This window comes from Xyrauchen texanus, chromosome 8 (genome assembly GCF_025860055.1).
Source record: "Xyrauchen texanus isolate HMW12.3.18 chromosome 8, RBS_HiC_50CHRs, whole genome shotgun sequence".
Classification (NCBI taxonomy): Eukaryota; Metazoa; Chordata; class Actinopteri; order Cypriniformes; family Catostomidae; genus Xyrauchen; species Xyrauchen texanus.
In genome coordinates, this window is record NC_068283.1 from 45,002,553 (window position 1) to 45,029,908 (window position 27,356).

Consider the following 27,356-nt stretch of genomic DNA (forward strand, 5'->3'; position numbering starts at 1 on the left):
TAAATCACCAGCAGCAGTAATATCAGAGGCAGGTATTCAATAAACAGGCAAGAGATCGGGGCAGGCAACAACAGGTCAAAACCGGGTAAATAGTCCAAGATCAAACACAGGAAATGCAAAGAAAACAGGGAACACTCAGTAATGTCAGCCAGGGCAAAACAAGACTTCACAATGTCAGAGAGTGAGTGTGAGAATTAAATATCTGACAGGATTGGACACAGGTGAACAGGTAATCAATGACAGGTAAGGGGATTATGGGACATGGAGTCCAGAGAGTTAAAGTCAATCTCCAGGTGATGGAGCTTCTGGTGGTGAGCAGAAGGAACAACAGAGGCAGAATTCGTGACAGTGAGCGAGCGGTGGATAGAAAACCTTTGTCCCGATGTTGATGTAAATAATTTTTTACAACATTCATCATACAATAAAATAACAGGGTAACAGGTGCATTTTATGACCACATATTGTGCAGAGGCGTACTGCTGGAGGGGCGCAATAAAATGCCCCATAAGGAACATCAGAGAAATAGAAAAGAAAATCTGTGATTTTAAAACTTTTTTAATGATTTTAACTGACCAATAGCACGACATTACTGACCTCAATAGTAAACAAACAAGCACAAATAAAATCACAAATCCAGTAGAAATTTTATTGATTATTTGATGATTCATATTTGATCGCTTGGTTTAGTTTTGGATTAAATTATGATAAAAAGTTGAATACCATGAATTTTGTAATTGTTGTTATTGACGAAACCCTCTTTAATACTCATTTTCTACTGTATATATACTTGAATGTTTGTGTTGAATTATTTCACTTCACTGAGAAGATATCACAGACACAGAAGTTGAGTGGACGTGTTTAAGTGTATGTCACGAGATATTTCTCTGGAGAGTTTTAAATGACACTTAAACATGTGTTTAATGCACAAGTAAACTCTTCACAACATATTCAGACACTTAAAGACTTCATGTGTGCATTATGAAAATAATACTGCTGTTAATGGAGTATTTCTACAATGACATCTGTAACTGAAACCTTCTGCTTTTGTGTGATGCTGCATCCACACAGATAAAAGAATAAAGTCTAAAATCACCTCATATCAGTCCTTTACAAAGATCAACAATTCATAGTGTTTCACAATTCACAATGATTTCACTTAAATTCTCTTATCATCGATAATCACAATCAGTCAGAACTGTGATTTTCTGTCACCATCAGTTTAACTGGTAAAATCTTCAGATTATCAAAACACCAGAAGAATGGCTAGAGTGTTTGTGTAAATGTGTGTTTGAATGTGTGTAGATGTGTGTTAGTTACAGGATCAGAGAATGACACTTTTCCTCCGTCATAATCCAGATGAACTCTCACACGCTCAAGATACTGTGTGACATGAAACATAGTAGAAGATTGCTCTAGGTATAGTGGGAATAATCCAATCTCATCATACTGCACACTCCAGACATCACTGTTGAAGAAAACAACTCCCTTCCTCTGGTTTGATGCTGTAGTTACTCCAATAATCCAGTTTTCATTGTCTTTAACCTCCACATCCCAACAGTGTGTTCCTGAATTAAAACCCTCTGAACCCAGAACACACGAATAACAGTTAAATCTCTCTGGATTATCAGGAATCGGTTGTCTTTTACAGGTCTTCCTCACACTGGTCAGATCATCAGACAGGATCAGACGTGGATGTGCAGTGTTTGGATCCAGAATCACAGGAGCTGATGAGAGAAACAATTGTTACATACTGTGACATATTCTGAATATACACAAAAACAAAGTATCAATTTGAAATGTTTGAGGGGTGACATGATGGGCACATGCGCTCTTAGAGGGGTTCAGGTTAGGGTCGGGATGATCGTTCATACATGCTGCACCGCGTCTCGCTGTTTCTTCAGTGTCTCACGGAGGACTGGCACATTTTTACACACTGTGTCAAGTTAATAAGAGCTTCAGGTTTAAAAAATGCATGCCGGGACACCTGCGTCCTGTTTCAGTCGTGGCACTGTATCTAGATCGTGTGTGTGTTTTAGTGCAAGTGTCACAAAGATTTAATGTTCTGAACAAATTCAGGTTGCAAAGATAAGGAAGCCCTGAACCGCAAGGTGAAAACAAATAGTGTCTCAGTTCCTTCCTGAGCCTAAAAAAAAGCATTCCAGCATGAAAGTCTGCACATGACATCTGTGAGAAAGCATTAAAAGCACAAGATTACATGTTTACTGATAGCGGCACCTGCTGGCCAATGTTGTTATCACATTCCTGTTTTTTGAAGAGAAAAAAAAACATTGTGTCCCCTCCCTTAGATCCGCTCCTGTGTCCCCTCCCCTAGATCTGCCCCTGTGTCCCCTCCCCTAGATCTGCCCCTGTGTCCCCTCCCCTAGATCCACCCCTGTGTCCCCTCCCTTAGATCTGCCCCTGTGTCCCCTCTCCTAGATCCCCCTGTGTCCCCTCCCCTAGATCCGCCCCGGTGTCCCCTCCCCTAGATCCACCCCTCTGTCCCCTCCCCTTGATCCGCCCCTGTGTCCCCTCCCCTAGATCCGCCCGTGTCCCCTACCCTAGATCCGCCCCTGTGTCCCCTCCCCTAGATCTGCCCCGTTTTTGTCTATGCTTTTGAAACACACTGTCGACTGCAGAAGTGAAGAGTTCCAGATGAAGAAAGTCAAATAAATATCCAAATATTGTTGGTCTGTCTAAACATGACAGTTACACCAATGCAAAATGCCTAAACGCATTGGTGAGGGGTGAACGCTTAAGGCTTAGGAAGGTTTTTTTTTCAGCGTTTGTTTTCTTGCAGTTCAGGGCTTCCATACAAAGAGGAGACTGTTACAATTTTTAACATTATTCCAGATTAAGTTTCAGCGCTAGTTTCCTTAATGACTCGTGCGTGACACGTTTGGGTTAATGTGTTCATTACACTAAAGCTGTCAGACACCCAACACAAACATCTGTTTAAAACTATATAAATAATTCCAGCAGCAGGGCCGGATCGAGGGGAGGGGAAAAAGGGGCGGATTTAGGGGAGGGGACACAGGGGCACCAGCTCCAACTGAAATCTGATTGGCCCCTTCAGTGCCCCTGTCTGGGAAAAGCATTTGTCATTTTCATTCTTGCGCAAGCCTGAACATCATGACATACTGTGTTGACAGAAAGATTTGTGTGAATTACAGTAGATCTTGCATCAGGAGTGCTACGTTAAAGAAAGTTAAACTTTTACGAAATATGTCTGGAGACCCCTGTGTTATACTGGCCTGTTTCTCGCTGCATGCAGTGACACAGAAGAGCAGCACACATCTGAAGCACATTTAACATGTACTGCAGTAAAATAACTTAGAATTCTGCTCCAAATATTGCGTTTGTGCTTAGATTAAATATCAGCTGTATCTGGAGAAATAGCACGCCTGTTTTCATTTATTATGGTATATAACACACTAATGCCCCTGTGTCCCCTCCCCTAGATCCGCCCCTGTGTCCCCTCCCCTAGATCCGCCCCTGTGTCCCCTCCCCTAGATCTGCCCCTGTGTCCCCTCTCCTAGATCTGCCCCTGTGTCCCCTCCCCTAGATCTGCCCCTGTGTCCCCACCCCTAGATCCGCCCCTGTATCCCCTCCCCTAGATCCGCCCCTGTGTCCCCTCCCCTAGATCCGTCCCTGTGTCCCCGCCCCTGTGTCCCCTCCCCTGGTTTTTTGACTCACTCTTGTGGATAATGTCTTGCATCTTCTTCCAGACTCTGAATGTCAGGTTACCCAAGTAATGTGGCACATGAATGAAAGCTCTAGAATTCATCTGTGGACCCGGCTGTGAGATCTGGGCTCTGGAAGAACATTCAGGAGTCAGTACTGCAGTGACTTTCACTTCACAACCATAGAGAGGAGACACTTACCTTTCCATTGTCACATTAAAGTTCTGCAAAAGACAAAAAAACACTTGATGATCTCCTCAAATGATCAGTAAGAGCAGAAATCAATGATGAGAGTTTGACGTTCACCTTTAGAAATGACACATCGTCATTGGATTTCATAATTTCCTCCATGTCTTTGATTGTGTGTGAAAGAGCTGAGATGTGTGTGTTCATCTCCTCAAGCTTCTTCTTCATCATCTGACACTTCTGCTCCTCTTCCTCTCTCAGTGAAGTGATTGTAGCTTCTTCTTCATCTCGGAGAAACTCATGAAGCTTCTTAAACTGCTCTTTAATCTGACGCTCTGTGTGCTCAACTTGAGTCTGAAATCACATCAAATTCACTTCAATCAGTTCTGCATTCACACACATCACATCATTTATCTCCAAATGTGTTTGATTCTTCATTCTGTATCCTCACCTTGATGTGTTCAACTGCTTCATCACACTTTCCTTTAATGTTTTCAGTGTGTTCAAGTTTCTCTTGTAAAGACTCCAGTGTTGTATTGAGTTTCCCCTGCAATTTAACAAAGTGAAAATCTGTGAAACTGAAGCTGCTGAGAGATTATAAGAATATGTTAATGAGGTCGATTATATGATGTATATTGTTTTTGTCATTAAAAATACATTTAGATATTTTTGTGAGGTTGAAATCCTTGAAAACTGTAATTCCCCTGCTGTCGCTCTCTCCACGATGTGTCAGAGAAGCGTCACTAGGGGTCTCTCTTGAGCGCCGATATTCACCTCTGATCTATGAAAAAAGGCCAATGAGAAGTTGGCAGCCGGTATTTGCATATCCCGTCCCCGGACATAGGGTATTTAAGCGGGGCGTATACGGGAGTTCATTCAGAAAATGTCTTCTGAGCCGATGGTCGTGTCAGCAATTGCTGCGAGTTACACACCAGTTCCTGTGTTCCTCTGCTGCATGCTGTTGGATCTTACGGCGCATAACAGCGGCTTTCTTCTGTTTGCACGGCTGTGCATTCCTGCCCCTGGGCGCTTCGACAGCGCAGAATAAAGAACTCTCACAAGTTTTTTTCCTAAAAGAGTGATTTTATTTAAAAGAGTAATTTCCTCTAAAAGAGCAAAACACAGCGGCGTTGAATGTCCTTTTAAGGATGCGTCTTTATATAGATGCCCTTCCGCCCCTGTGTTGTTCCTGGATGCGGTAGAGTGCTCTCCGCTTCAGACGGCCACAGGCGTTGTCTTGTGTGTCTGGGTAGCGATCACACCGAGGCTGCGTTTGTGGATGGTTCATGTTCTCACTGCGAGAACATGACCATGACAACGTTGCGGTTGCGGCTCGCTTACAACCGTAAGCAAGTCACTCCAACCGCCCCCGCGTTGCTCCTTCTTCCCACGGGATTGAGGACGATGCAGTTGGCCGCCGGGTACACCCCCTCGGACCACCCGCACCCCGGCAGGCTCGTTGACTCCCGTCCGTGCTTGAGGTAATGGCGACTCGCCTTACAGCCAGTCAGCCTACCCTCCTGAGACCGAAGCAGATGAGCTCGCCGCGGCATCAGAGGGCGCGGTATCTGACGCTGAGGACTCCCCTGGGCTGCCGCTTTCGGGCCTGCATGCCCAGGCTGAGGTCGACGCGCAGATGACCGACATGCTTTCCCGGGCAGCCAACAGCGTGGGCTTGGATTGGAACCCTCCATCCTCCCCACAGCCATCACGGCTGGACGACTGGTTCCTGGGGTCTGGACTCTGCTCACAGCCTCGCCCCACCCCAGTCCCGTTCTTCCCGGAAGTGCATGATGAGCTAACGTCTTCGTGGAGAGCACCCCTCTCCACTCGTCACACTGCCACCTGCTCATCCGCCCTCGCCACCCTCGACGGTGGAGCGCGCCACGGGTACACGGCGATTCCCCAGGTGGATAGGGCAGTTGCGCTCCACTTATGCCCCGGAAGCCCTACCACCAGGCGGGGCCACCCTGTACTCCCTTCCCGGACATGTAGAGCAACATCCTCACTGACCGCGAAGGCCTACAGCGCCACCGGACGCGCCGCTTCCGCCCTGCATGCCATGGCTCTCCTGCAGGTCCATCAAGCCAAGGCACTGAGAAACATGCATGGGGTGGCCCTGATCCCAACACGCTGCAGGAACTGTGCTCATCGACCGACCTCGCCCTGAGAGCGACGAAGGTCACAGCGCAGGCGCTCGGGCAGGCGATGGCCATGCTCGTGGTCCAGGAGCGTCAACAATGGCTGAACAAGACTCGCTTTCTCAAAGCCCCTGTCTCCCAGTTTGGCCTCTTCGGCGACACCGTCGAGGACTTAGCCCAGCAGTTCTCCATGGTGAAGAAACAGACGGAAGCCATCTCTCACATCATGCCTCTCCTTTAACCTGCCGCCACGGCCCATGCCCCGTCTGCTCGCCGAGGGCGTCCTCCCGCGGCCAGGAAACCTTCTGCTCCACCTCAACCCAGGCCCAGCTCTCAGCCCCAGCGTCGAGCAAACCACGGGAAGCGCACGCCCCCTGTCTCATGGACCCCCTCGAGGACCCGGAAGGCTCCCAGGCGCTCCTGAGACAGCCCACCCAGAGTCCAAGACGTTAGCTCCGGAGGTGATATGACCGCTCCGTCCCCCGGTGGAGGGCCGGGAGGAGAATCTTGTGTTTTTTCATTTGCCGCACCCCCCCAACAGGGGCTGCGGTACCCAAATTCTCAATAAAAGAGCTATTTCCTTTGTCTCTGGGTCATCTGGCCCGCAAATGCCGTTCTCACGGCACTCTGCTTTCAGGCCTCAACAGTCCCGGTTCCCTGGACGTGGTGTCACCGCCTTCAGCCCCATGACTGTTCCCCGACCGGCCGGTTCAGACGAGCTCAGAGGACGCCAACACCAGACCTCCTCTTCAGTCACGAACCCGCCCCCTGCTGGGTGCGCGAAGCAAGGAAAGTGCTTTGAGTCTATTCTCAGCACCGGAGCCTCGGGCCGCTTCACTGCTTCCTGACGCCGCATTACCTGTTCTGCACCGCTGCGAAGTCCCACCGGGTACGTCCAAAATACTCATCCCCTTGGTGCCCCTAGCACAGAGTTTAGAGGCATGGCTTTCACTGCCCAGACCGTCACGCTGGCTGCACCGGACCATTCGACTCTTGATACGCAATTCAGTTTGCCAGGCCTCCGCCCCCCTTCGTGGGCGTTCATTTTTCCTCAGTACACGGCGAACATGCCCAGTCCCTGCATGAAGAAATCGCCTCCCTTCTAATCAAGGACGCGATAGAGCCTGTCCCTCCAACCGAAACGAAGAAGGGTTTCTACAGCCCTTACTTTGTTGTACCCAAGAAAGGCGGCGGCTTACGACCGATCTTGGACCTGCGAGTTTTCAATCGGACCCTGTCCAAACTCCCGTTCAAAATGCTCACCCAGAAACAAATATTATCTGGCGTCCGGCATCTAGATTGGTTCGCAGCGGTAGACCTGAAGGACGCGTACTTCCACATCTCGATTCGCCCTCGACATCGACCCTTTCTACGGGCCGCGGCACGCACAATGTGAAAGTTACCACCGCCTGCCGCCAAACCTTCAAACCCTGTACAGACATCTGCTTTTTACGGGCAGGGGTACCCTTGCAGCAGGTGTCCCGACGCGTTCTGGTCATAACCGACGCCTCCAAATTGGGTTGGGGTGCCGTGTGCAACGGGCACGCAGCCGCAGGCCGTTGGATCCGGGCCCCGCTGCGTTGGCACATCAACTGCCTAGAGCTGCTGGCTGTTTTCTTTGCCCTGAGGAAGTTTCTCCCGTTAATTCGAGACAAACATGTCCTAGTCAGGACAGACAGCACCACAGTGGTAGCCTACATAAATCGCCAAGGCGGAGTACACTCCCTCCACATGTCACAGCTCGCCCGTCGTCTCCTCCTTTGGAGTCAGCAGCGACTCAAGTCACTGGGAGCCACTCACATCCCCGGCAACCTCAATGTGATAGAGGACGCGCTGTCAAGACAAAGCTTGCCCAGTGGAGAGTGGATGCTCCACCCCAGTCGGTCCAGCTGATCTGGGACCGGTTCAGCAAGGCCCAGGTAGACCTGTTTGCCTCCCAAGAAACCTCCCACTGCCCGCTCTGGTATGCCCGGACAGAGGCTCTCCTCGGGACAGATGCTTTGGCACACAGCTGGCCCGCGGGGCTGCGCAAGTACGCATTTCCCCCAGTGAGCCTTCTTGCACAGGTGCTATGCAAGGTCAGGGAGGACGAAGAGCAAGTCATTCTGGTGGCTCCCTACTGGCCCACCCGGACTTGGTTCTCGGACCTCACGCTCCTCACGACAGCCCCTCCCTGGCGAATTCCCCTGAGGAAGGACCTTCTTTCTCAGGGACGGGTAACGCTCTGGCACCCGCACCCAGACCTCTGGAACCTCCACGTCTGGTCCCTGGACGGGATGCGGAAGATCTAGCCGGCCTACCGTCATAGATACTATCAACCAAGCCAGAGCCCTCTACCAGGCATCTTTACGCCCTAAAGTGGCATCTGTTCACAAACTGGTGTACTTCCCGGGTTGAAGACCCACAGAAGTGCGCGGTTAGGTCAGTGCTCGTGTTTCTACAGGAGAGGCTGGAGAGGAGGCTGTCCCCCTCCACCCTCAAGTTGTATGCCGCTGCCATCGCGGCTCACCACGACACGATAGATGGCAAGTCTCTTGGTAAGGCTCCTAAAAGGTGCCCAGAGGCTAACTCCCTCCCGGCCTAACCTGTTCCCCTCCTGGGATCTCTCTATCATCCTCACGGGCCTCCAGAGACCCCCCCTTTGAGCCGCTAGACTCAGGGCCATCTCTCTCAAGACTGCCCTGCTGATCACGCTCGCCTCCATCAAGAGGGTTGGGGACCTGCAAGCGTTCTCTGTTAGCGACGCTTGCCTGGAGTTCGGTCCGACAGACACATACGTGATCCTAAGACCGCAACCGGGCTATGTGCCCAAGGTTCCTACCACACCCTTCAGAGATCAGGTAGTTATCTATTTGGACCGCACGCAAAGCACTAGACGCTCTGAGCAGCTCTTTGTCTGCTTCGGGGGACAGCAGAAAGGGAACGCTGTCTCCAAGCAGAGGCTTGCCCACTGGGTTGTCGACGCCATTTCATTGGCTTATCACACCCAGGCCGTGCCCCCCCCCCTTGCGGGTCCGAGCTCACTCCACTAGGAGTGTTGTGTCCTCGTGGGCACTGGCCAGGGGCTCCTCCCTAGCAGACATCTGCAGAGCAGCAGGGTGGGCAACACCTAACACTTTTTCGAGATTTTACAATATCCGAGTTGAGTCAGTATCGTCCCGTGTTCTCTCAGGTCCGAGCCCGTAGAACTCGGTAACACGCTGACGATCTGGCCGGGTGAATCGCTTGCGCCTGGCGGCCTTTCCCTCAGCCGAGGTAAAATAGTGCGCCTTCGTTCCCAGGAGATCCCATCTTCGGGTCCCTGGTTGACTCCTCCCTAGCCCTTGTGGGTCCGCAGTTCAGCGGAGGAACTCGCCGACCCAAGGCACTACGCGTACCCAATCTACCCTGTACTGGAATAGGTGCTCCACAGGTAAGGCCTCCTGTTCGGACTCCCCCTGTGTGTAATTCCGCGGTACTGTCCCCTCACGAGCGGACCCCCTTGTCTCCTTTAGGCAGTTACAGCTGCCTCGGTCGCCGTGCTGTACGCTTCCCCCCTCTACGAGGCTGGATCTACCACCGCACCAACTTTTCCACATAGGCCCTAAACAGGCCATGTGATGTATTCGCCACTCTTTGCCTCCCCTGCAGGGTAGGTGTGGCCTCCGCAGGGTCTTCTCCCCCTGAAAGAAGGGCTAAGACCCCCTTCCCTTAATGAATGTAAGGGCCCCGGCCGTAGTTGCTCTATGCAAGAAACATAGCGAGAAAAGAGGCCCAGCCAGGCTTGGCTCGTTCCCAGGTTGGCGGCCATCACCTTGTTCCCACCTCCAGGGTAACCAGAAGGATTCTGATGGCTTTAATGGGGAATTGGGGAAGGGTATGTGCAGTCTGATACAGCTGGTCGCCTGTGCACGTAAGAATACCTGCCCGCTCCTGTATCAGCAGTTCACGTACACGGCTCAGCGCATGGCACATTTAAAAGTGGACCCCTAGTGTCGCTTCTCTGACACAACGTGGAGAGAGCGACAGCAGGGGAACGTCTAGGTTACGTATGTAACCTCTGTTCCCCGATGGAGGGAATGAGACGTTGTGTCTTCCCCGCCACGTCGCTGAGCCGAGCCACTGTTGTGGCCGGACCATTTCCGGCTCCTCAGAAAAATCCTGAATGAACTCCTTTATTCGCCCCGCTTAAATACCCATATGTCCGGGGGCGGGATATGCAAATACTGGCCAACTTCTCATTGGCCTTTTTTCATAGATCAGAGGTGAATATCGGCACTCAAGAGAGACCCCTAGTGTCGCTTCTCTGACACAATGTCTCGTTCCCTCCATCGGGGAACGGAGGTTACATACGTAACTTAGACGTTAGTTTAACTATAACGAAATGAAGTTTTGTTTAAAATATCAATAATTCATAGTGAGTGTGTCGTCAGCAGATCCTCGTCCAGGGATCGACCGAGTCTTCAAACTCAAAACTGCATAACAGGGTGAAAGAGAGAGAAATGAAATCAATAGTCTGCTATAGGGAATAGAGAGCGATCGATCAGTGTTTAAAGGAGGTGAATAAATAAAAGCTAAAGGTCGGATGATTAAAGTTTTCAGTCAGAGATAGTCAATGACATGCATCAGCTGCATAAAGATTGAGATCTCCAATACACACACAGGACGCCTGACCTGCTGAGCTCCTGACCTGCATCTGCATGATTTATGCACTGCTGCCACACGATTGGCTGATTATATAATCACATGAGTAAGTAGGTTTGCAGGTGTTCCTAATAAAGTGTTTGTGACTCTATTTGACTGACAACATTTACACATTTAAAAAAAGATGAAGAACAACAACCATTTTAAGTGTTGGAGTAAAAATGAGTTCAGACTCATCTTCTGCAGTTGCTGACTCATAAAAACTCAGTTCATGATTTCAATGTAAATAATCTCGAGCCATCGCTTCATGTCATCTAACACTCAGATGATCAGATATCTGTTATAAATCATGGAGCACTTTCAGAATAAATACATACAAGTTAAACTCAATCAACAGCATTTGTGACATAATGTGTATTACAACAAAAATTATTTAATCTATTTTCACATTTTCTTAAAAAAAGAAAATCTTTGTTCCAGTGACGCATTTATGGGGCCAATCCACAAATATTAAAATAAACACTGTTTCAAAGCTATAGAGACAAGATATGAACAAAATACATGTTGACATGATAAAAATCACTTAGTAATCTTTTCTGTGTAAGTTTTAGCATATTTTACTATTTTGTTGCCATGACAACGTAACGTCATAAACCTTGTAATCCCACAAAAAATGGCAATTGGAACAACTTTTTTAACACAGGTTTTTAAAGAAGTATTAATATAGGTCCTTTAAAAAATTATAAGCTTCACATTTCTGGCTTTAACCCCCCCCATTCATTTCCATTATAAGGGCCTCACTGTACCCCAAAGTGACCTGTAGGTGGTTTTTATCAAATTAAGTATTTATCATAAAGAGTGTTGCACATTTTATTATTGAATCAAGAAATACTGTATATGTGTAGATAAATTACATACATGTTTTCTCCTTGGATATGGCTCAATATCATTTTTAGTACCTTGTAAGATAGAAGAACTTCACAGATGGGTTTGAATTTATGATTGGTGTGTTTCTCTGAATCTCTGCACACTAAACAAACAAGCTGTTTATCATCCAGACAGAAGAGTTTGAGTTTCTCTCTGTGTAAACTGCAGATCTCCTCACACTCTGATCTCTCCTTTAGGAATGAATCACACAAGTTCTTCAACACCAGATTACGAGGAGGTTCCTCTTTTGAAGATCTTCTCCTGCAGATGGGACACTCCTGAGTTCTTTTGGTTTTCCAGAACTGTTGAAGACACTCTTTACACAAACTGTGACTACACGACAGAACAACAGGATCCTTGTAGATATCACAGCACATGGGACAAGAAAGATCTTCCACAGGTAGAGAAGCCATTTTTACTGTTTCTAAAAGCTCCAAAGATCTGATCTTTACTTTCACTTTCTGAATGTTGCTTTCAAGAATGAATAACCATCAGAATCACCAAAGATCTGCTGTCTACTCTGAAACTAACTTCACAAAAATCCTTGTTGAAAGTGTTTCCCTTAGTTCTGCACTGATCATTGATCCAAATATTCACAGAAGAGTCAGTACGACAGCAAAGAGAGAAATGTGAGGGTGGAGTTTCTGTGTCTTTGTGATCTCTGAATCTATCTTGTGTTCTTTGAATCTTTGTCTCATTTAACTCTGATCATTGTATCATAATGTTGTATTTACATTTTTCATCAGACATCCAACCTTAAAAGCCGTCAGCACATGGAGCATCCTCATTACAGTTATATATGGCATGCTTTTGTTCTGATATCGGAAAAACGTCTTATTTACTTTGAAAGAAGGGAAACCACCACACCATAGATCTGCTATACAATGCCTACTAGGCAATACAGGGTAGTCAAAGGTATTGCTGGAGCCACACCTTCATATTGAGTAATAGGAAGGGAGGTGGAAACAATAAACCAATGGCTCTGTTGTATCGTAGATACCAAGGAAAAATTCAGATAATTTTTTCCTTCACACAATTCATAATGTTCTTCTTGATGACACTATTTCTTATGTCACAAAGTCTTTAAGATATGCTGGTGGTTTGCTCTCTCTTACTGAATGTCGTAGACATCCAGAGGATGCACTCTCAGGCTCATTTCTATCTGCAGTTTGAGTCAATTCAGGCATTCTTTGAGCACTGGGTGAATCTGGCAATTGATTTCTTTGACATCCAGATTTCGAACTCTCAGGCTCCCAGTTATCTGAAGATTCAAGTGTTGACGACGTACTGAATGATTCAGGCATTTTACTATCAGCATCCATTGACACAACATCAGACTCATAAGGTTCACCCAGGGCTGCTTGAAAGTCTGTAGTCAGTATCTCTTTTTGTTGTTGACTGAATAATTGATCCACATGACGTCGCACTATTTGGGCACTTCCTATTGCTACTTTATAGGATACCGGTCCTGTGATTTCCTGAATTACTCCCTGCACCCATTTTGGTCCATACCCAAAGTTCCTAGTGTACACCGTATCTCCTACTTCAAAATAGCAAGATTTTGCATGTTGGTCATTTGTTCTTTTTTAACTTGTTGTTTCAATTCAATTTTGCTGGTGAAGTCAGGATGCATTTTGTCTAGAGTGCATCGCAATTTCCTCCTCATCATCATTTCTGCAGGTGACAATCCCGTTGTAGACTGGGGTGTAATACGATAACTAAACAATGCTCTATGCAACATGGTCTCCATAGTGTTCCCAGAACTTTTTTTCATGAGGTCCTTAAAAGTTTGGACTGCCAGCTCAGCAAGACCATTAGATGATGGATGATATGGGGCAGAAGTAACATGCGTTATGCCATTTCTAGACATAAATTCTTTGTTCACTTCACTTACAAAACACTGAGCGTTATCAGACACCATCATTTCAGGAATGCCATGGGTACTGAAACTCTTTCTGAGGCACTCAAGAGTATTCGCTGTTGTTGCTGAATTTACTGGATATGCCTCAATCCACTTAGAATGGGCATCAACTAAGATTAAAAACATCTTCCCCAGGAATGGACCAGCATAGTCCATATGCACTGTTCTCCATGGCTGTCGTGGCCACTCCCACGGATGAAGTGGTGAACCCACAGGGGCTTTTCTCTGTTCTTGACACACAGTACAATCTTTTACTCGGGCCTCAATGTCAGCATCTAAATTTGGCCACCACAGGTAACTCCTGGCCAGGCCTTTCATCCTTGACATACCTGGGTGAGACTGATGTAGCGGTTCCAACAACCCCGAACGTCCTTGCTCTGGAATGATGATGCGAGCTCCCCACAGCACACACCCGTCTTGAACACTGAGCTCTTGTTGTCTCTGTTTATAAGGTGCAAATTCATTTGTATTATTGTGATCAGGCCAACCTTTAAGCACATACTCACGCACTCTAGAGAGGACAGGATCTCGAGTTGTCCAGTGCTTGATTTGCTCTGATGTCGTCAAAGGACTTACAGTACTGTCCAACATCAAGACATAATCCTCCTTCGATTCTTTCTCTGGAATCTCTGGAACAGGAAGACGACTGAGGGCATCGGCATTTCCATTGTCCTTGCCCGCTCTATAAGAAATGACATACTCATATGCCCCCTACATCACTGCCATCTCATAATTCTTTGAGAGAACATCTGCGGCACAGCTTTCAGTTCATTCAATAAACTTAGTAAAGGTTTATGGTCTGTACTGATCACAAATTTACAGCCATACATATATTTATGGAATTTCTTTACCCCGAACACTACAGCTAAACCCTCCTTCTCCAGCTGTGAGTAGTTTTTTTCTGCTACTGTAAGTGTTCGTGATACAAACCCAATAGGTCTCTCCGTTCCATCTGCCATACGATGTGCCAACACGGCTCCCACACCATATGCTGAGGCATCACAAGAAAGCACCAATTCTTTCTTCTCATCATAGTGGATTAACACACGTTTAGACTGCAGTATCTCTTTGGATTTTTTAAAGGCTTGCTCTTGTTCCTTTTTCCAACCCCAGGGGACATCCTTCTTCAAAAGCCTGTGCAATAGGGCAAGCAGTGTTGAGAGGTTTGGCAGAAACCTGTTATAGAAATTCAACAGTCCCAAATATGCTTTCAGCTCTGTTACTGACGTTGGTCTTGGTGCCTCTTGAACTGCTTGGACTTTTTCAGAAACTGGATGAATACCAGTGGCATCCACTTTGTGTCCCAGAAAAATGACTTCCTTTTCCAAGAATTTACACTTTCCCCTCTTCAACCTCAAACCATACTCCTCCAACCACTGCAACACTTGATCCAGTGTCCTCAAATGCTCCTGATCATCTCGTCCAGTTAGCAAGATATATACAGTGACCTTTTGAATATCTTTCAGGACCCCTTCCACAGTCTTCTGGAATATTGCTGGACTGGAACTCCGAAAGGTAGTCTGGTGTAAGTAAACAATCCTTTGTGTGTATTCACAGTCACATATGTCCTTGATGTCTCATCTAACACAATCTGTTGATATGCACGACTCATATCTAACTTGATGTATTTTTCACCTCCAGCTAAAACTGCAAACATGTCCTCCATTCGAGGAATGGGATACTGCTCCAGTGACGACTCTCTGTTAATGGTTACACTGTTGTCTCCACAAAGTCTTACTGACCCATCTGGTTTTACAACAGGCACAACAGGTGCTGCCCACTCTGAGAATTTCACAGGCTCTATAATATGGTCTTTAATCAGGCGATCAAGTTCGGCTTCACTGGGCATCGGATTAAAGTGATTTTTCAGCAAACTCACCAGATGCTCATAACTTTTTGATCCCGGTCTCTCAGGACTCAGTTAATTTCTCATTAATGTGTACGTCTGAGCTCCCACACAGCTCAACAATATGGATTGTTTTTTCTCTGGTTCTTCAACATCATTAGCCACGAAAAAATTATAAAATATTTCACAATAGGCTCGATGACAAGACAGAGACACCAGCCAATGCTGGTTAGTGGAGCAATGCCTCAGCACCCATTACCGGTCAGCGATAATAAAGGAAACAGAGCGATCACCTGGTCAAGGGCTTTGGTGCAATGACACTAGCCAATATGGCAATAAACATTGTACGTTCATGTTCACACCTTCACACCTTTTTGTCAGTGATCAACCTCTGTAAAGTTGTGGGAAGATACATGCAGGTTGTAAAACTTGGCAACGGTGTTAGGAGAAGCCGAACAATGCAATCAAACAAATGTCATAGAGACACGCCCTTCGTCCACGCCTAGGAGGAGGCTATCCTCCTGGTCGAATCTTAGCCCTGAAGGGGGTTGCTAGCACTTTGGGAGCATAACCTTGCCTGGACTTAAAAATGGCCTTTGATAGGCCTGGTCTGAACTCTATTGTCACGGTCCTGTCTCTGGCAGTCTAGGTTTTGGTCTGACAGGGCCGTGGCATTATCCGTCTAAGTCTGTTCTTGTGTAAGGGTGCGGCCTCTGCTTTATTTCAGGCCGCATGCTCTTCAGTCTGTTGTGTTTCATGTATGGAGTATGGTGTCTGGGTCCTGACTTCCTGTCTAGTTCTGTTCCGGTCTGTGTCAGGACCTGGACATTCATACACCTTGTCTGTCTGTTATTGACGTGAGTGCATTGCATTTGTGTCATCTTGGCTGCATGCACTCATGTCAATAAACTTTGTTGCTCTTTGTGTCTATCTCTTTTGTCCATGCTGCGCACCCGGGTCACAAGCTGTCTTCATGTTTGTGCTGAGGTTCAGTCACTGCGGTAAAGTGTCGGGTGTGCATGTGGCCGAACTCTCACACAAGTGTCCTCTCTCGTTGTGTTTGTCGATTGGCATGAGTGTATATCACCTTATTGTCTGGGCGATGTGTGCTCATGCCAATTGGATGTTTTGCCTGCTTGTGAGAGCATGTGACTTTGTTATTGCTTCTGCTTTTACTGTTTCAGTAATAACACCTACCCTGAGTTAACCCGCTAGATTTCTCTCCCTATTTTATTCTCCTCATGTTTGCTGTACGTACTGTAATAGTGCCAGTTCGTCTTGTTATTTGTAGATCCTGTAAGTTCTTGTGTGTTCCTGTCAGTCCTGTTCATCTTCCTGGTTACAGTTCGGTCCGGTTGGTCCGGTCACCCATTTTCCCTCTGCCCCAGTATGGATTATTGTTTCCCTACAGGGCAGTTTTAGTTGTTTCCCCTTGTGGGATTTTGTGTTTGTTTGTTAAATAAAGTATTTTGGTTTTGAACTCTGTGTTTGGGTCCTCATCTCTGCTACACACTGTGACATTTAAACAGATGTTATTGATCAAAAGGTCCTGAAAGTCCTCAAAAAGTTTGACTGATGCCAAAGTGATTGACAGCACAGTCTTCAGTGAGAGTTACACATTTTAATGCTTCTAGTGGCTCAAACAGGAGACTGTAAGTTCCTTCAATACCAGCTCCAAGTCCTAGACTGGGACAGATGTCTTTTATCTCACAATAATCTACTGACTAGGGGTGTTTGCCTGCCAATATGCCCTTTATTAAGTCAAGAGTAGCTGCTGTAGCATCGACATGAGTGTGGATAGAGTGAGTCCTACATTCAAACGCTCTTGTATGAAATAGAATATGGTCTGCACAGTGCAATGCTTTGGGTCCTCACCTCAGGAGGAGCACCTGTTAGCAAAGAGTTGCCACTTTATGGCAAACAACAACCTCATTGAGGGGCCCCGGCATGTAGTACAGTGTTTAACACCAGCTGCGACCACCATATAGTGTCAGAAGGGCCCCATTCAGTGGCCAGACATGCAGTGTCCATAGCTCTGGCTGAGGATGCCAGATCCTGCCCTGAGCTTGTGAAAGCAGATCCATCTTCAAATACATTTCCTGTTGGGGAGCAAAGAGCACCTCTACCATTTCTGGTAATTTTTGCCATTTGTGAACTAAGGCATCCAAGCCTAGTGGAGCTTGCATTGTCATGGAGTACCAGAGGTGACAATGCGTAGTCTCCGTGTAGGCAAACAAGTCCAACTAGAATAACTTGAATACGTACAATGTTGTCTGAAATGTTTAAGGGTGAAGTCTCCATTCACCTGTTCTGGGACACTGACACATGAATAAGGCATGGCCGGGGACATGCATCGCACGGATCAATGCAGACATAACTTGCTTCAGAGAGAATTTCCAAGTTCAGCATTGGGCATGACCAGGGCTTGAGTTGAGGGGAGTGTGAGGGGATGGCATCCCCCTTGTTGAAAGAAATAAAAAACATTACCCCACTTATAAAACTACCATCCTCCTTATTATCCCCTTTAAATTAACTGTGTCATGTATTACCTGTAACTAATTATGCAAGTAAAATATTTTAATTCTATATGTTGAAAAATAATCAGAATTAGATATTTTGGGTTGCCAGCTATTAAAAAACACAATCCCCCAATCAGATCTTTACAGTTGCACAATTTGGAATTTTGTTACGCTTTAGTTGCACAATCTGGAAACCATGACCTTACGAGCTCTCTCTCCATTGATCAGGACTCAACAGAATTAAGTAAGATATTGCTATGAAAAGTGCACAGTTACAACATACAGTATACATGTTTTTAACTAAAACATTTTCAGGTTTTCACTCTGTAAAGGTAAATCAGGAGATGGGAACAGTGAGACAGGTAAGCCCGTTTATTTATGCTGTGAGACAGGTAAGCCCGACAGGCAGCATATGCACTTTCCTGTGCTTTTTCTCAGTCCAATGACACTCAAAATAAACATAAATTTCGGCAAACACTCAGCAGAATACACAATATCGACAGACGCCAACACTGGACTCGTTCTCTCCCCCCCTTCTGCTGGTGTTGTGGGTGGTTTTATCCGCTCTCCCTGTGCTCACTGGAATTAGAGACAGGTGTTAGTCATAATTTAGCTCAGGTGTAAGTGCCCTTACCGCTTCTCTCTCTCCGGATGGGCACTTGACCACACCCCCGTTGCCACACTCTCATAAAATGCTTTTGCGTGTATAACTACTTTCTTACATCATTGTTTAAGCATCCTTCATAGAAACAGTCCAAACTTGTCTTACTAGTTCGGTAGGAAGTAGAAGTGAGTGAGAGTGAGAGAGAGAGAGAGAGAGAGAGAGAGAGAGAGAGACTACTCTGACCGTGGCATGTGTGTGTGTGTGTGTGTGTGTGTGTGTGTGTGTGTGTGTGTGTGTGTGTGTGTGTGTGTGTGTGTGTGTGTGTGTGTGTGTGTGTGTGTGTGTGTGTGTGTGTGTCCTCCATCTGGTCAGACAGTAAAGCTGCTTGGCATTCAGAATGATCGGATGAGTTTAATTCTGCTGTAGGGCAAATTAATGAATGATTTACTAGAGGGTGAATTGCAGTAAACCCAGTACAGATTTACTGCTCAAAAAGGACATCCTCAATAATAATTTTGCTAATAACATTGCTAGGGTATTACTATGTGGTTGCTAGGAATATTTGAATGGTTGCTATGGGTGTACCCAATTCTCAATAATGATATTCTGGTCTCTTTGTTCAAATTACTGTATGAGCAATAATAACAGTGATGCTTGCCTAACAAACACTATCTTCAACAATAAAAGTATTGTACATTGATAGTGATCATTCGTGTGCTGAGGGATATGAGCTCACTGTAGGGAAATATCTGTTGTCAGCATGTTGTGTTATTGGTATTTGTCTCAGTGATAAACAGATGCAGTAACAGGTGCTGTTGTGTTTCAAAGGTAGCACAGTGTTCAGACTGTCCATTTAATCCCATTAGGACACATTCAAGATGTATTTAAACCTGAGAAAGACAGGTGTTCAAAGACATTCTATACCTGCGGTTAAACAGGTGTGACCTAATAATGTGATGACACCCAACATAACCTCTGGTAACCTCGACATCACTGCTCACACACTCAGAAATGCTCACATAGAAATGTCCTGACAACCACACAGAGCATGTTAGAAACCACATTTCAGCATCCAGACAACCATCCAGAAGTCAAGTCAGGTCAATTTTATTTGTATAGCCCCTTTCACAACACACACAGTTTCAAAGCAGCTTTACAGAAGATCAGGCATTAACAGAAAATTAAACTGTAATGTCTATAATGTCGATGAATCATCATTGTGTAGTTTGATTAATTTCAATTATGAAGTGTGTATAAAAATAAGTCATTAAGTTATAATTGAATTTAGAAACCCAGTGAGCAAGCTGAAGGCGACTGTGGCAAGGAACACAAAACTGCATAAGATGTTGATTAATGGAGAAAAAATAACCTTGGGAGAAACCAGACTCACTGTGGGGGCAAGTTACCCTCTGGCTAACATCGTGAATATAATGTAAATATTACTTATGTATAGTGAAAGTCATGGTTTAAAATTATTAAACTAAGTAAGTGTTGAGGGTCAGTGTTTAAACATTGATTTTGTTTGAACTGTAAGATTAATGACCAAAGTCTTTGAAGTCCATCTTGATTAATTGCAGAAGTTCACATAGATGCAATTGTCCTTGTTAATTGGCTGATGAAGGCTTTTGTTGGCAATAGTTAGTCTATGCATTCCATTTCAAGATCGTAGTCCATCAATAGTCCGAGGTGATGCAGGCAGAGATCAGGGATGTGAAACGCAGTTCAACCTGGCCGGTAATTTCGGTGAGGTTCGGTATGGTCCATCCTAAATCCAAGGTTCAGACAATGGCATATGAAGTATCCCATGTCTTATGGTTGGAGTTGGCATCAGTTTATTCTCTGAAGTCCATCATAATAGACTGAAGTGATGTTTGGTTGGCACCGGCTGCATTTAGTCATCATCATTCAGCGGCACGTAGCAGTGGAGTCCAACACGAATCAGGAATGGTGCTGGATCCAGCCGGTTCTAGTTACCTCAGGATAGGAGTCCCGAGATTGAGACAGGGAAACAATTAAAATAATATAAGCTTAGATGCCAATTTATTGCAGAGTTATAAATCATGATCAATGCTTCTGTTTTCTGGTTCCATCAGAATAAACTAAAGCAGCCTAATTGTGGGTTGTAGGATAAATTAGGTGTATGCTTGGCTAAATAGATGAGTCTTTAGTCCAGACTTAAACTGAGAGAGTGTGTTTGTATCTCGAACAGTGTTAGGGAAACTATTCCATAGTTTAGGAGCCAAATATGAAAAGGATCTCAAGTCAAGTGGTTTTTATTGTCGTTTCAACCATATACAGTTAGTACAGTACACAGCGAAACGAGACAACATTCCTCCAGGACCATGGTGCTACATAAAAACAACATAGGACAAACACAGAACCACATGAGACTACACAACTAAATAAAATACCTATATAAAATACCTATATATACCTATATAATGTGCACGTGCAAACATGTGCAAAAAGTACGGGACAGTTCAAGAAATTTCTAACAATGAACAGTAGGCACAGTGAGAGACAGTGCAGCGCCGACCAGTACACAGTATTGCAAAAAGATGACAGTTTCTAAAAATGTAAACATAACATACTATGAGATAGTGTTCTATGCACATAGCAATTATTGAGGTCTACCTCCTTTTGTGGATTTTGATATTCTAGGAACTATTAACAGGCCAGAATCTTTCGATCGTAATGAACATGATGGAATATAGCGTTGTAGAAGGTCACTTAAGTACTGTGGAGACCATTCAAAGCTTTGTACATAGTTAACAGAATTTTAAAATCAATATGGAATTTAACAGGTAACAATGTAATGATGATAAAATGGGGCTAATATGATCATATTTCTTGGTTCTCGTTAGCACTCTGGCTGCTGCAATTTGAACCAATTGAAGTTTATTTATTGATCTTGCTGGACATCCTCCCAGTAATGCATTACAATAATCTAGTCTTGAGGTCATGAATGCATGAATTAGTTTTTCAGCATCAGCAACAGAGAGCATGTGCCTTAATTTAGCAATATTTCTGAGGTGGAAGAATGCTGTTCTACAAACATTGGTAATTTGATTTTCAAAGGACAGATTGGTATCAAATATAACACCTAAGTTCTTCGCTGTTGAAGATGATGTAACAGTACATCCATCGAGAGTCAAATTATATTGTAGTGGCTTATTTTTAGAGTTTTTTGGTCCAATAATTAGTACCTCTGTTTTGTCAGAATTGAGTAGAAAGAAATTTCTGGCCATCCAATCTTTATTTTCATTGATACACTGCTAATTTGGAGAATTGTGAAATCTCATCAGGTTTTGAAGAAATATAAAGTTGGGTATCGTCGGCATAACAGTGGAAACTTATTCCAAGATTCCTGATAATATCTCCCAGGGGAAGCATATACATGGAGAAAACCAGAGGCCCTAAAACTGATCCCTGTGGCACTCCATATTTTACTTTTGTTTGGTTTGACAATTCCTCATTTACATAGACAAAGTGGCAGCGGTCTACTAAATATGACCTAAACCATGCAAATGCAACTCCACAAATGCCAACATAATTCTCCAGCCTATTCAAGAGAATGTCGTGATCTATCGTGTCGAATGCAGCACTTAGATCTAAAAGCACTAGAAGAGAAATGCAGCCGTGATTAGATGATAAGAGCAAGTCATTTGTAACTCTGATAAGTGCAGTCTCTGTACTGTGATGAGGCCTAAATCCTGATTGAAATTCTTCATATATACTATTTCTCTGTAGAAATTAACATATTTGGGAGGATACCACCTTTTCTAGTATTTTCAACATAAATGTTAGATTTGAAATCGGTCTATAATTAGCCAGTTCTCCAGGATCAAGTTGTGGCTTCTTAATAAGTGGTTTGATAACTGCCATTTTAAAGTTTCTTGGGACCTAAGGAGTTAATGATATTAAGAAGAGGTTCTGAGATTACAGGAGATACCTCTTTTAAGAGCTTAGTTGGTATAGGATCTAACAAACATGTTGTGGCTTTTGAAGTTTCGATACGCTTTTGTTTGCTCTCTATGACAGAGAAGGATTGAAGTTACACATGAGGAAAATTATTAGACACTGTTTTCTGAGGTGCTATGACAGATGATTGCATAATTCCAATTTTATTTCTGATTATTTCAATTTTATCTGTAAAGAAATTCATGAAGTCATTACTCCTGTGCTGCGCAGTAATATCTGGTTCTGTTGAGGCTTTATTCCTAACCAATTTAGCCACAGTACTGAATAAACATCTAGGATTGTTTTGGTTATTTTCTATGAGTTTACTAAAATATGCTGACCTGGCAGCTTTTACTTCCTGTCTGTAGCTACAGACACTATCCTTCCACGCACCACGAAATACTTCTAATTTTGTATTTTTCCACATGCACTCTATTTTCCGAGCTGCTCTCTTGAGAGCCTGAGTGTGATCATTGTACCATGGTGCAGGGCTTATTTCTTTCATTTTCTTTAATCGAAGTGGTGCGACAATATCAAGAGTGCTAGAGAAGACTGCATTTAAATTTTTTGTTATTTCATCAAGTTCTTCTGGGCTTTGGGGTGGTTCGAGTGTATGAGATAAATCTGGAAGATTATTAGTGAAGCTATCTTTAGTGGTCAAAAGAATAGTTCTAACTGAATGATAGCATGGTGTAGATTGAGTAACATTAGCTGATTGCAGCATACAAGAGACGAGGTAATGATCTGAGATGTCATCGCTCTGCTGCAGAATTTCTATATTACATTTACATTTATGCATTTGGCAGACGCTTTTATCCAAAGCTGACTTACAGTGCACTTATTACAGGTACAATCCCCGAGCAACCTGGACTAAGTGTCTTGCTCAAGGACACAATGGTGGTGGCTGTGGGGATCGAACCAGCGACCTTCTGATTACCAGTTATGTGCTTTAGACCACTACGCCACCACCACTCCATATTATCAACCTCAACTCCATATGACAGAATTAAATCTAGCATATGATTATGGCGATGAGTTGGTCCTGTTACATTTTGTCTGACTCCAAGAGAGTTGAGAATATCGATAAATGCTAATCCCAATGTATCATTTTCATTGTGAATGTTGAAGTCACCAACAATTAAACTCTATCTACGGTAACTACAAGATCTGATAAAAAACTAGAAAATTCACCAAGGAATCAGAATAAGGCCCGGATTATCTATATACTGTAGCAAGGACAAAAGAAGACCGATATTTTTTATTAATATCTGACGGTGTCACATTAAGTATTATTAGTTCAAAAGACTTACATTTATATCCTGTCCTCTGAGTAACACCAAAAACTTCACTGTAAATTGTAGCAACACCTCCTCCTCGACCCTTCAGACAAGGCTCATGTTTATAACAATAACCTGGGGGAGTAGATTCATTTAAACTAATATATTCATCCGGTTTAAGCCAGGTTTCAGTCAAACAGAGCGCATCCAAACTATGATCTGTAATCATTTCATTAACAATTAGTGCTTTGGTAGAAAGAGATCTAATGTTTAGTAGCCCTATTTTTATATGATGTGTATTTTTAATTTGTTTTTTTTGTTCAAGTTTGACCTTAATAAAATTTTTCTAAATGATTTAATGAGGGTATTGTGTTTGGTAGTTCGGGGAACAGACACAGTCTCTATGAGATATCTAGGAGATACTGTCTCTATGTGTTATTGTTTATGTGACCTGTGTGATGTCTCAAGGCATCTAGCAGACGTTCGCATTAACCAGTTTGTCTGCTTCCTGACCTGGGCCCCAGATAGTCAAATACTATCATTATTAAGACTATGAGCCAAATTACTAGAGAGGAGAGCGGCACCTTCCCTGGAGGGATGGAGTCCATCTCTCTTTAGCAGGTCAGGTCTACCCCAAAAACTTCCAATTGTCTATAAATCCTATTTTATTCTTCAGACACCACTCTGACATCCAGCCATTCAGTGACACTAATCTGCTATATACCTCGTCACCACGACGAGCAGGGAGGGGACCAGAGCATATTACAGTGTCTGACATCGTTTTTGCAAATTTGCACACCTCTTTAACATTATCTTTAGTGATCTCCTACTGGCGAAGCCGGACATCGTTAGTGCCGACATGGATAACAATTTTAGAAAATCTATGTTTAGCATTAGCCAGCACATGTAAATTTGATTTGACGCAGATGCTCTGGCCCCGAAAATGCAATTAACAATAGTGGCTGGTGTCTCTATTTCCACGTTCCTTACAATAGAGTCTCCAATAACAAGGGCTCTTTCAACATGATTCTCAGTGGGTGTATCACTGAGTGGGGAGAATCGATTGTAAACCATAACAGGAACAGGAGAGTGGTGTCGCTTTGCTGAGCCAGTATGCTGCCGAGACGTCACATAAATGCCCTGCTGCAGGGGCTCTACAGCCGGAACCAAAGTGTGTATGTTGCTCTCTGTACTACTCGCGATCCGAAACAGTATCTACCGGCTTCTCTTTCTCACTGACCTCCACTAGCGTTCGGATGCGAGTCTCTAACTCATTAACCTTCTCCGTCAGCCTGACTAATTCCTTACATTTATCACAAGCTGAATCCCTCACTGCTGACGGAGGAGGCTATTGTAAACATGTGACATGCAATGCAGGAAGAAATAACATGAGCTGAATGCCATGACTTACCGCAAATTGTTTGTTGTTGTTTGTTCCTGAGAGGTGAGGGTTTGAGATTGATGTGAATCCTCACGCAATTGTTTGTTGTTGTTGGTTGTTCTTGATAAGCGGTGCTTTGAGATCGATGCAATAATCTGTGTAACACAGAGGAGAAAAACGGGTGCTCCCTGAAAAAATGCATGCAGTTTAATCGTGATAAAAATAGAATGTGGATGCATGTGTAATATGCGCGCAGTTGAATCACGATAAGAGAATAATATGAGGGAAAACCCGATGCACGCTTAAAAATGGCAGATGTTTAAGGATTAAAGGCTGAAAACAGATATATAAGGGATTCTAAAAAACTAGCAGGCTACAAACACAAACTCTAGCTAGGTGCCAGCAGCAACAGGTAAAATACACGCAGATGAAACAGTAGAAAAGTGGAAAAACCTGAAACGCAGTAAAATGACTAAGGATATAATGATGAATATAACGATGAATCCTTAGCAACAACATAGCAACCATATAGAACACTTAGCAACCACAAAGCAATGTCCTAACAACCACCCATAACACCTTAGCAGCCACCTAGAACACCTTAGCAACCACAAAGCAATATCCTGTCAACCACACTTAGAACCCTTTAGCAACCACCTAGAACACGATAGCAACCACAAAGCAATGTCCTGGCAACCACTCAGAACCCCTTAGAAGCAACCTTGAACACCTTAGCAACCTCAAAACAATGTCCTGGCAACAACCCCAAACCATTTAGCAACAGCCTAGAACACCATAACAACCACAAAGCAATGTCCTAGAACCCACTCAGAACCCCCTTAGTAACCGCAAAGCAACATCATGGCAAACAAGTAGCAACATACGTGAAACCATATAGCAGTTTCCTGGCAACCAACCAAAACAACTTTGCAACCACATAGCAACAGCCTGGAAACAACCAGGCCCCATTAGCAACCATTAAGCAATGTTGTGGCAACCACTCAGAACACCTTAGCAACCAAATCAAAACATCCTGGCAGCCACCCACAACACCTTAGCATTATAGTGGTTACTTTAGCATGGACAAACACCACTCAAAAACTAAAAACTATTTTATAATTTAGTTTATTAACCATAGTTATAATTTATTAATTAATTATTAATGCTAATTTAGACTTTTATTAAACAAACTTCTTTTTCTTATTCATTTTACATTCCTTGTTTTAACAAAACTGTTAAATGTGAAAATATGCAGTTGTGTTTGATTAACTAATGAGAGTCTATAATTTATGGACTTATTTCCCTTTTCTAACATCATTTGTTTATGTACTGTCTCTCCTCTTCATTATCCAAACCATAAGCTTGGTGTTGCTAGCACTATACTCTACCTACAAAGGAGACCTATTTCCTTTCTTAATGACCTCTCATGAGTTATAAACGTCTGTAATGGCAAATTAATATCACTCTGTTTACTCGCGACGCCTCATTGACAGTGTCTAATTAGATTAAAGGAGCTTATAACATTCTCACGTCTACCAGGCCATGTATTTGAGGATCTATTTCTTACACATCTCATCCTGTTGGCCCGTTAGGGATCTGATGTGTCATGGGAATCAGATGTGACCCGTTTAAAAGAGGGCTGCTGAAGCATCAATACCTCGGTCACCAGTGCTCAAAGCTTTACACGCCTCTACCTGAGTGGACATGGAGCCTGTAAACCAGACGGTCAGTGTCTCAGATGCAGCTATTCCCGTGAGAGTGATACGGGTCGCCCGAGAGGAGGGTCCTCTCATTTTGTTGGGAGCACTATCGTGATTTTGTCATCATATGCTGTGGCAACACTGGCCATGAACTGCAGCAAAAGATGCAGGAGGAAAGACTCAAAGCATCTGAAAACTGAATTTGGACAATTGGATGTGGATGTGAGCACTGGAAGACTTGAAATGAGATTGTCATCAATGAAGAAACTCAACAGCATTGCAAGGTGCCATCCATCCGGCAATGTTCAGGACTTCCTCACAGACAAAATCTGGATTGAACTTTGATATTTATGCTCAGGAAATGCATTTATGCAGACTTTGAAACTTTGTTTTAGAGTGTGGTTGAGTTGAACTCCCTGTCCTGCTGTTCTGAACAGACCATTAGCACTCTAATGATGCAAAGACAACATGGATAATTCTTATTTTTACTCATTCAATCATTGTTTGAATTTAAAGATATATTGGAATCGATTTTTTATCCTTTTGTATATGTGTAATTCTAGTATTGAAGCACTTTGTTATAATGGCGTA

At 44.2% G+C, this 27,356-nt stretch overlaps 1 protein-coding gene across 1 annotated transcript; it reads right to left on the reverse strand.

Moving 5' to 3' along the window:
* On the reverse strand, positions 1-26,858 carry LOC127648188 (nuclear factor 7, ovary-like). Its single transcript, XM_052132770.1, has 7 exons — positions 26,760-26,858; positions 18,478-18,525; positions 4,318-4,413; positions 3,987-4,220; positions 3,882-3,904; positions 3,694-3,812; positions 1-1,724 (listed from the first exon to the last, which is right to left on the reverse strand). The coding sequence occupies exons 1-7, from the start codon at positions 26,856-26,858 to the stop codon at positions 1,264-1,266; spliced, it is 1,080 nt and encodes a 359-aa protein (XP_051988730.1). The 3' UTR covers positions 1-1,263.
* Positions 26,859-27,356: the final 498 nt, after the last annotated feature.

Excerpts from the sequence above, each read along its gene's own strand:
- LOC127648188 (XM_052132770.1), bottom strand. The coding sequence starts at position 26,858 with ATGAGAGGACCCTCCTCTCGGGCGACCCGTATCACTCTCACGGGAATA. Across the intron at positions 3,813-3,881 it reads TTTAATGTGACAATGGAAAG|AGCCCAGATCTCACAGCCGG; the intron begins GTAAGTGTCTCC and ends ATGTTCTTCCAG. Across the intron at positions 1,725-3,693 it reads GCAAGACATTATCCACAAGA|CTCCTGTGATTCTGGATCCA; the intron begins GTGAGTCAAAAA and ends TTCTCTCATCAG.